Raw genomic sequence first — 10,111 nt, forward strand, 5'->3', positions numbered from 1 at the left:
TTTAGGTTTACAAGTAAAGCGAGGCTGGTCAGAAATTAAATAGGGAATTAGGGTCAAGACGAGGAAGAGAACATGAGCTTAAGACCCAGCCTCTTAGTTTAGAGGAGGGTAGGAAAAGGAAAGAGGAAGTGAGGCCGGCAGCCCGAAGAACCACTCCGGCTTGTCTGGACTCCCAAAAAAGGGTTTCCATCACAGGTCGTGTGACTACGGCCGAGTCACAAACTTTCTTTGAAGCCGGGTCCCCGAAAAAGAGAGGCCGAAAAAGTAACGCGGGAACCCTCTCAAGAGCAGAAACGTAGGAATGCAAACGAGCTCAGGCCGAACGCAGTCCCTTATAAAGAATCCAGTGAGGAGGTGTGGCCAGAGCGCACGCGCCAGACGCCTCACGTGACCCACAACCTGCGTTCACGTGACCTCTGGCCTTTCTCCTCGACCCCCGTCAGGTTTAGGGTCGGGGCGCGTGCCTCCGCCAGGGGTCAGCTGACGAGGCGCCCTCGCCGTGGGCTTCACTTCAGTTCAGTTCACTTTACTTCCCCCCCTCACGCACGCACGCAGGACGCAGCACGCAGGACGCAGCCCGCAACCCACGACCTCGGAGGAGCGAGCGCGGGAGCGAGTAAGCCCGGGCGCAGGTTTTCACCGTTTCCTCCCTACTCTCATCCCTGCTGTTGGCCGAGATGGAACGGCTCGAGAAGACGACGCAGAGCGCACTGCAGCCGCCCGAGCAGAGGTAACCAGCCCGCCCGCCCTGAGGGGAAGGCCTCCACTCGCCAACCGTGGGTCTGGGTGCAGCCGGGACCGGCCCGGGTGGGGTGGGGGCTGGAGGCAGCCATACTGCCGGTTTAGGGTTTGCCCGGGACTTGCCCACTTCTGCCTCTTTTGGGCCTGGAAATAAATGGGAGCCCTCCCTATCCTGCCAGTTCAGACCAGCATCCCTTTGGCAACCGAACTCCGGATTTCCGGGGCCGAGGAATGATTGTGGTGCGGTGCCCGCCCCACCACTTGGCATCACAATTTGACAATTTAGGTAGTACTTTGAAGCGGTGCACTGTGGAGGGGCATACAGCTAGGGAATCACTTAGACCCAGGGCATGCCGTCTCCCAGACCAGCACTTATGCCACACTTTAACCTGAAAGACCACCAAAATATTGGGAAAAGGGTGCTGGATCTGTGTTCAAATCTAGGCTCTGCCTATAACCCATATGATCTCTGGCGAGTTATCCAACTTTTCTTCTTTTGGGGCTCTGAGGTCCCAGGACAGCTCTGAATTTCTGAACCATAAGTCCCGTGAAAGGGTCCTTTGAGTACAAATAATTTTCACTGCATCTTAAGCCCAACTAGAGTTTGCGATTGAATGGAAAAGGCCGAGAGAGCCCCTTTCCAAGGATGGGATTCAGAAGTGCTTTGGAAGGGAATCAACTTCATACTGCTTTCTTTGGGGAAGTGGTAGGAATGACAATTGAATGTTGAGTGGAGTCTTGTGTAAATTGATTTTTAGTGTACCTGCCTCCCTAGCTCCACCCCTGTTTGGAGGTAGGACTACACTTTGGAAAGCAATGGTGAAGGAGTACAAGCTAAAGTTAGAGTCCTGGATTTAAGTAATTAATAATTGCACTGGAATTAGGCTCAATAGTCAAGAGCACTGGACCTGGAGTCAGGAATACTGAGTTCAAATCCAGCCTTGACATTTCTTAGTTGTATGACCTTGGGCAAGTCATTTAACCTCTTTCTGACAAAAAGGATCCACAGGGGTCATGAAGAGTCAGAGATAACTGAACATTTGTTACTCGTTATGATCAATGTATAATAATAATATATATTATATATATAATAATAATAATACTATGCCAAACTCTGGGGATAAAAAAAAAGAGGTGAAAGATGGTCCTTGCCCTGAAGGAGCTTACAGTACGATAAAAGAGACTATGTGTTTTAGCATCTCAGAAACACATAAAATATATGTATAGTATTGTATATCAACATATTTTATTGTTTAATTCCTTAAATATACAGTTTCTTCTTAAAAGTTTTTCTTTTTTAAAGTTAAAATAAGTAAAAAGCAAAAGTTTGCCAAAATTAACTCTAAAGCCAGCAGACAGTGCACAAAAGCTAGAAATGTTAACATTCACCTACATATATCCCATGACCAAATACTTAACCCAAATTTCACAAGAAGGTACCATAAACACCCCATGAAAGAAGAAAAATTCAAACTTTTCTGGTATCAAGGGAGGGCACCATGTCTCTTAATTCTCCTCCTCGCCACCCCGTTGTGGAAGGGGTACCTGTATAATCAAAGCAAGTTATATACAGATAAATAGGAAGTGACAGAGAGAAAGAATTGGCATTAAGAAGAGTTGGGCAAGGTTTCCTATGGAAAGGGGGATTTTAGTTGAGAAGCCACAGAGGTCAGTAGTCAGAGCAGAAAAAGAAAAGAGAGCATGCCAAGCAAGGGGGGGTCAGTCAGAGAGTGCCCAGAGCTGAGATGGACTGTCTTGTTTGTGGAACAATCAGGAAGCCAGTGTCATTAGACTGAAGACTATTTAAAGAAGACTGGGAAGGTAGTAGGAGAAAGGTTAAGAGAATTTTGAATGCTAAACAGATCATTTGTATTTATTCCTGGAGGTAATAGGGAGCCATTGTAGTTTATTGAGTGGGAGTGGGGGCAGCAACATGGCTGGACCTGCTTTAGGAAAATTACATTAGTGGCTGAATACAAGACAGGCTGGAGTTTGGAGAGAGTGATGAGGGCCTGCCCTAGAGTGGTACCAATGTCAGAGGAGAGAAGGAGACATATTGGAGGGGTATTGCAAGGTGATAGGGGAGAAGAGAAATTGTGAGAGTCCAAGATGACCCCTTAGGTTGTGAGTCTGATGCATTGGGAGGAGGATGATAGGGAAGGCTGGAGGAGCAGGATGACTAGACACTGAGTGTAAGATGGATCCCGGTTATCTAGATCAAGATGTCCAAAAGGCAGTTGGAGATGCAAAATTGGAGATCAGCAGAGGTTGGGGTGGGAGAGGCAGGTTTCAGAATCATCAGCATAGAGGAAATAGTAATTAAATCCGTGGGTGCTGATGAGATCACCAAGGGAGAGAAGAGAGCCCAGAGTAGAGAGAGCCATGAGGGGCACTTTTTTAGAGTTGGAAGGGACATTACAGTCATCTAATTCTACCTCTTGTTTGACACATGAGGTAACTGAGCCTCAGAGAAGCAGAGTAACTTTTGCCCATGGTTACACAGATAAGAAGTAGCAGAACTAGGATTTGAACCCAAGGCTTCTGATTCAGATCCAGAAATCTTTCCCCTGTACACCATATAGTTCCAGCAGTGATGGGATTTATATCTGTTATCCAGGGACCAAGATAAATTTTAAAGGCTTGATCACCAAGTTGACTGCAGGGTGATTAATCTTTTGGGCACAGCAGCTCACTAAAGCCATCTAATAAGCAATGGAGCGATTGCAAAGGGAGCAGTCATTCTACTATTGAAATCATGGGTTCTTGAAGTATTGAAGCTAATAGCCAACACCATTTTCTAGACTAATTTTAAACTCTTGTTCCCTTCCCAGCCTGGTTTCCACAGAGTTCTACCAACAGTAACTTTTACAGTAAATAGAATCAAAATTTAATTCAACAAACCTTTCTCACTTTTTTCTCCAGTTGGATAAGATCAAGGGATTTATTTGAGGACAAATACTGAATACTACCTTTGAGGGTGACAGAGGCACCAGTTGAAACAGGTTGGAGTTTATAGGCATTGAGAGAAATAGAGTGTTCTTACCTTGGACCTTCAACTCTATGCAGTTCCATAATTACATGGTCACAATCCAGAATGCTACTGATGCTCATTTTCAAAAATGGAAAAGTAGATAATAAAGACAGCAATTGGAAGTATCTCAGAGTTATAGAAGCATCTATATTGTTATTGCATAAATGAAATTGGATTGTCTTGTTTTTACTCAACACATTATAGTAGATTTCCAGTTTCAATACTTGAAATAATTTTTTTCAGCTACCACAGATGCAGCCTTAAAACAGCAAATACATTAAGTAGCCTACTCCATGTTAGGAAAAGTGGTCAAGATTGCTCTTTATGAACTTCTGGACTTAGCTCTTTCTGAACAAATAACTTAAGCCTTTTTTATTTTTAGCACATCAAAGAGTTACAAAGTTATCCCTTGCCTATCAGAACTCTGAATTTCAGGACATTATGAACTGAATCACAGTCACACCTGTGGTATATGGAATATTCTGTTCCACTGCTTATTTCTAGCAGTATAGTATAGTGGAAAGAACTCAGCATTTTGTGTTAGCAGATCTGAATTTGAATCTCAGCTCTGCCACTTGCTAGTAATGGGACTGTAAGCAAGTCTCTTGAGCCCATTGGAGCCTCAGTTTTCCAATCTGTAAAAAGAGAGTATTGTCCAAAATTATATCAACAGTTCTTACAGCTTTTAAGATTCTTTATCTCCTGCTAGAACTCACTGGATTTCTGCCCCCTGCCCCCAATCCCCTCAGCAGATGGGCATTTTGCTAGTTTTAGCAACTAACTACCTTGTTTTGTGGACAGCCATTAAAACAACTAAGTAGAGAACAATCTCCTGCAATACAAGTCCATTCCATCATTTTGCAGGTTACTGTAGGCATTGGATAGTAGTCATATGCATTTAGATGACCTTTCAGGGTCAAGTCAGGATTAGTCTCTTCAGTCCTTGTAGACTTATCTAAGAGGATGATAAGCTCCAGGAGGAGAGACACTAAGCATTTGCTCAAGATTCAAGTGATGGGACTGAGTGGTGAGGGGGAGGATGTTAAAAAACAAAGTATCAATATAAATTGACCATGGGCACAAATACTGTGGGTTCTCAAACACAATACTTGCTGACCACAAATTCTGACAAACTCTACCAGGTGGGATACAGGCTAGTTGAAGGACTATTGACTGCAGGGTGATGACATTTTTGACACCTGAAGACCAGAAACTAAATTAAAGAGGATTTCCTATTTGAATCTGTGGAGAGAGTCCCCACACTTCAGAAATCACATCTTTGGCAAGTTAATATGTGAAGAAGTATAAGAACAATATAGTCAACACTTATTAAGGACTTAAGAGCAGGTCTTAACCTTTTTTGTGATATGGACTCCTTGAGCATTCTGGTGAAGACTTTGGAACCTTTCTCAGAATGTTTTAAAATGTGTACAATAAAATACATAGCATTACAAAAATCCGATTATTGAAATATGGTTATCAAAAGATTTTTTTAAAGTCACAGACTTCAGGTTAAGAACCCCCTAACTTAATACCTGCAGAGCATTGCACCTTGGAGGAGGTAAAATCCAGCTTAAGTAATTGTCCTACCTTTTGAGCTTAGTATAGTGGTGGGATATGACATGTAAAGAGATAATCCAAGGAGGTGGTAACCCCTAGGGGAGAGAAAAAATTCCTAAGGGAAAGTTAGATTAAGTGGCTCAGGCCTCAAGAGACACCTATAGAAATGGCAAAAGTGGTCAGGTGGTCCGAGGTTGAGCAAACAGCTTATAATAATACCTCCACTTTAGCCAGTTAGAGTGAGAATGATGTTAGGTTGTAAAAAAAAAATCATTGCCAGAGCTTCTGCTACAGTGCCACAGTTGGACTTTTTGATGTCTCCAGTTTGTGCAGAGCAGAGCACAGCCAGTGAGGATGGTATAATGGGAAGAGCACCAGGTGATGGTTTCTGAATTCTGACTCTGCCACTGATTAAACAGTTATGAGTGAGTGATGTTCCTTGCCCATGCTTCAGTATCTGATGAAGGAAGGGGTGGCATCAAATCATCTTTTTTTTTTTTAACTCCTACTTCCTGTTTTAATAACAACACTAATATAGAAGGGTAAGAGCTAGGCAAACAGGGTTAAGTGAATTGCCCAGGGTCACACAGTTAGGTGATGTCTAAGGCCAGATTTGAATACAGGTCCTCTTGACTCCAGGCCTGGCACTCTGTGATATGAGCCACCTAGCTGCCCCTGGCATCAAATGATCTTCAGAGTCCCTTCTGGCTTTGATATTTGATGGTTATAATAACAGTTCTGATTTTAAAAAAAAGTTTAAAATAACTTAATAATAAAATGCTGACTGCATTTTAAATTCAGGTTTTTTTTTTTTAATAATTAGGAGTCAGGCCTTCCCCCTCCCACCCCATCCTTCACAAGAATTACCCTCACCCCCCCACCCCCCACCCCCAACACAAAAAAATTCTGGTTTTATAACGGAAGATGATGTTGGTGGAGTGGTTTACATCACTAGTAATGTGTTTTACAGCAAATATTGAACACAGCTGCTTTATTGAATGAAGGCCACTCATTTTGTACTGTACTTATTTGTTTGAAGAGATATTAAGGGAATGTGTTTGAGCAATTTTCTGAATGACCCCAGTCACCCCTACCTCTTTTATCCCCTCAGCACTTAATCAGCTTGCCCTGTATTGATTTGCCCTTATTGATAACGTTGCTTTGCACTCCTTCATTAGTTGTTTCCTGTCCATATTTCCTGTTCCTCATTCTTAACTAGATTTTAAGTTCCTTCAACACATAGAGCTTTTTCTGAGTCTGTGTGTTGCTATGTGATGCCTAGCTATTAGCACGGAATACTGCATTATTGACTATCTTGACTTTTATCTATATGTTCTTTTGTCCATTTCAGAAATGAAGGCTCATTAACATCGACTCTGAAGACTCTTCTGGTTTTCACAGCTTTAATGATCACCCTACCTATTGGATTATATTTCTCTTCTAAATCTTATGTGTTTGAAGGTAATTCTAAACCAGACAATTTTTTCATCTTGTTCCATTTTAACTTATGTCCTTTTATGACCTATCTGATACTTGCTAACTAAATACTCTTAATTTGCTTTCTTTAAGATTCTGTGGCTGTTTTCCCAAAAGTCAAATTGCTTTTAGTCCCTTCCAGAAAGGCCATTTTTTTTGTTGTTTACTTCATTTGGAGCTTGACATCTTACTTATTGATCTTTTTCTGCAAAATGGCTTAGTTTAATCTTGTAAGTTGTCTCTGGTGTCTCACTGGGATCAGGGTCTGGCAAAGGAAGCAGGAGCTGAGGAATACACCTTTTACAGACACTGGAAAAAGAGGAGATGAGGTTCTAGAGAAAGTTATAATTGTAGTTTTCCTCCAGGATAATTGGCTTACCCCAGTGTTCCTAGTTAACTTCCCAGACCCTAGTACTAACTCGGGGAGCTGCCTCCACAGATGAGAGGATCAGTGTGTGCAATTTGGTTGTTTTTTGGTACATTTTGGTATAAAACAAAAATGTGTCTGTTTCCCATACAGGTTTCTTGGGGATGTCCAATGGAGACAGTTATTTTTATGCTGCAATTGTTGCTGTTATTGCTGTTCACGTGGTACTTGCGCTCTTTGTCTACGTCGCATGGAATGAAGGTTCACGCCAGTGGCGGGAAGGCAAACAAGATTGAAAGGCGCATCACCTTTTGATAATGGATAGAAAAATGAAAATAGGTACAGAGTCTGTTTATGATTAGGCTAATATGCAGGCAACTCTTAAAGTTCTCTATCCGAGGAGACCTTCTCAGAGTACAGTAGTTTGTAAAGTATACTTTTGCAAAATAAAAAATTAGAAATTCAACTAGCTGAATTGATAGGCAAAAAATTTCATCTTTTTACACTGAAAATATGTTTTACCATGTTTTATTGTATTGTGTGTACATTTGTTCAGGACCCATGCAAGTTTTGTGAAATTAAACTGTTTTACACTGGAAACGAGTAGAAAACTGCTCAGGCCATTAGATTGGTTTTTTGTTTTCCTTTCATGTAGATAAGTGCTCAGGTTTTAGACACTGAAATTAATCTTTCACTGAGATGTTGCACATTTAAGATTTATTTCATAGTCAGTATGAATTTTTCAGTACTTTATTTTGGGTGAAAACTGGAATTAATCATAGCATTTGTATTAAAGCATCTTTGGTTTTTTCGAAGGATGCATATGCTAAAGCAGGGTCCTGTTTCTCTAGTGAATTGACTATTGAAAGATAACTTAGATGTTTTTTTTTTACTGCACTTAAATTAGTCAACAATGAGTCTTTATTCAAAATAATTCCATAGTTTTCATAAACATTGTCTCACAAGTAAAACTTTCCTATTATTCTGAGACTAGGGGATTTTAGTCTCCCAAGAAATACAGCCCTTGAAATGTCCACTATCACTTGGGTCTTATTGATGAGAACAAAGACCCTTTCAATAATAGTTGTGTTTAAAGTACCTGCCAAGTCATATGTGGTGCTTGTTGGGTCTACAAAGATTTAAAAAATGATACTATTCTTGCTTGGGGATGGGGAGCACAGATATTAGCACTGAGATTAAGATGCCTTGGGATAGCATCCTTTCCAATCATTTGAAGTCAATAGCCTCCAGTGGTTATAGCCATTTCCTAATTTTAGAGAAATCCTTGATTTAAGCCAATGAGAATTTTACCCAACTTTGATTTCCATGTTCTCCTGGTGAGCATTTACATAGGTCATTTTGTTATACGTTAGTCTCACTATGAATCTTTTTTCTAACCCTCATTGTCTGTCTTAGAATCAATACTGTGTATTGCGTCCAAGGCAGAAGAGCTCTACGGGCTAGGCAATGGGGGTTAAGTGACTTGCCCAGGGTCACATAGCTAGGAAGTGTCTGAGACCAAATTTGAACCTAGGACCTCCCATCTCTAGACCTGGCTCTCCATCCACAGAGCCACTTAACTGACCCCTCCCCCCCTACTGTGGATCTTTTTTACTATCAATAAACTGGTCAGTTTGCAATATCAGAGCTTCCTTGTAGCAAAAGTTCTGAGATTGAGTTAAGGGGATTTGTTCATTAGCTTGCCTTTGTTCTTGGTTTTACTATAAGGGATTTAAATTAGTTTTGAGGAAAAAAAGTAGATTGAGGGAATGAGAACAAATGAGTAAAGGTAAAAACTAGATAAAGGAATTAAAGTTTATTTGATTGAGGGGTAGGAAAATGTATAGGTATCCAAATTTATTAGACCTCTCTTTTTGGCCCTCAGTGTTGTCTTTCAGTGCAAGATCTCCTTCCAACACACAGGTTCTGAATGGAAAGTGTGGAACCTCCTGAACTTCCTGCAAAAGGATCCTTTTTAGGCCAAGAGTTGATAGTCTTCTGGAAGAGTCTTTGATATCAGTTGCTTCATCTTAAGTGGAACTCTTGCTTACTATCTACATATGTTATACAATTCTTTTTACACCATTCCTAGACTTTTTCTTATTCCCTGGGCATCTTTTTTTCCCCCTATTTTTAAGGTGAATTTCTAGTGTGAGATTCCAATATTTTTTTTTCTGCGACTCCCAAGTGTTCACCCAGGGTATGGGGTTCCCACTGTTTGTCATGTGCTTACCTAAGCAGGTAAACAAAAGCAAAGGCTCTAGTCACTACTGTTAGAATGAGGTCCTGAAAACCAGTGTTGAGAAAGAACAAAAATCATCTTATTTTCCAAGCAGCTGTTTTCCCAACGATGGAGCCTCCTACTGTTTTGCATTCCATAGATGGTCAATGACAAATAGGACTGTTTTGGAAAGTGTTTACGAAGAGTTTCTTTTGCACAATGTATGTGCCTCATATAAAACATCTTAATAAAGACTTGTGTTTTGAACCCTTGCAAATATTTTTAAACTTATTTTGCTGTAGGTCTTAAGGAAGAGCCCGTTGCAGATGTCTATTATATACCCTCTCTCTGTATTTGACTCTAATTACTGTTACCTAATTAGTTATTCACCCATCACTCCCCACCTCCCTTCCCTGAATGTCTCCATTATGAAGAAAATGGGGAAAAATAAGCTTTTGCCACTAGATACCTTTATTGTTATTAGCTATTTAAATACCATTTTATATGAAATATTAGACTTCAGCAATTGGCTTTGGTGCTAAAGGTATTAAGTATGTCCTCTCCCCCACACAGCTCCTTGAGGTAGCTTCTTCAGAGTAGGGATTGTTTCCTTTGAGTTTACATCCCTAGTGCCCAGCACAAGCACAATGCCTGGTCTATTGGCTCTTAGTAAATGATAGTTGATTTAATGGCACAGAGAGATTAGGTTAGTTGC

At 41.0% G+C, this 10,111-nt stretch overlaps 1 protein-coding gene across 2 annotated transcripts; it reads left to right on the forward strand.

The window, feature by feature from the left end:
- The first annotated feature begins 434 nt into the window (after window positions 1–434).
- VMA21 (vacuolar ATPase assembly factor VMA21) lies at window positions 435–9,673 on the forward strand. Of its 2 annotated transcripts, none has more exons than XM_044682539.1 (4): window positions 435–730; window positions 6,684–6,793; window positions 7,329–7,514; window positions 9,061–9,673. In XM_044682539.1, exons 1-3 carry the CDS (start codon window positions 678–680, stop codon window positions 7,469–7,471), a joined length of 306 nt encoding a protein of 101 aa, XP_044538474.1. In that variant the 5' UTR covers window positions 435–677; the 3' UTR covers window positions 7,472–7,514; window positions 9,061–9,673. The 2 variants fall into 2 exon arrangements, with proteins under 2 accessions (XP_044538474.1, XP_044538475.1); XM_044682540.1 differs by having other exon boundaries at window positions 9,099–9,673.
- The last annotated feature ends 438 nt before the right edge of the window (window positions 9,674–10,111 follow it).

This window comes from Gracilinanus agilis, chromosome X (genome assembly GCF_016433145.1).
Source record: "Gracilinanus agilis isolate LMUSP501 chromosome X, AgileGrace, whole genome shotgun sequence".
In the NCBI taxonomy this organism is placed as follows: Eukaryota; Metazoa; Chordata; class Mammalia; order Didelphimorphia; family Didelphidae; genus Gracilinanus; species Gracilinanus agilis.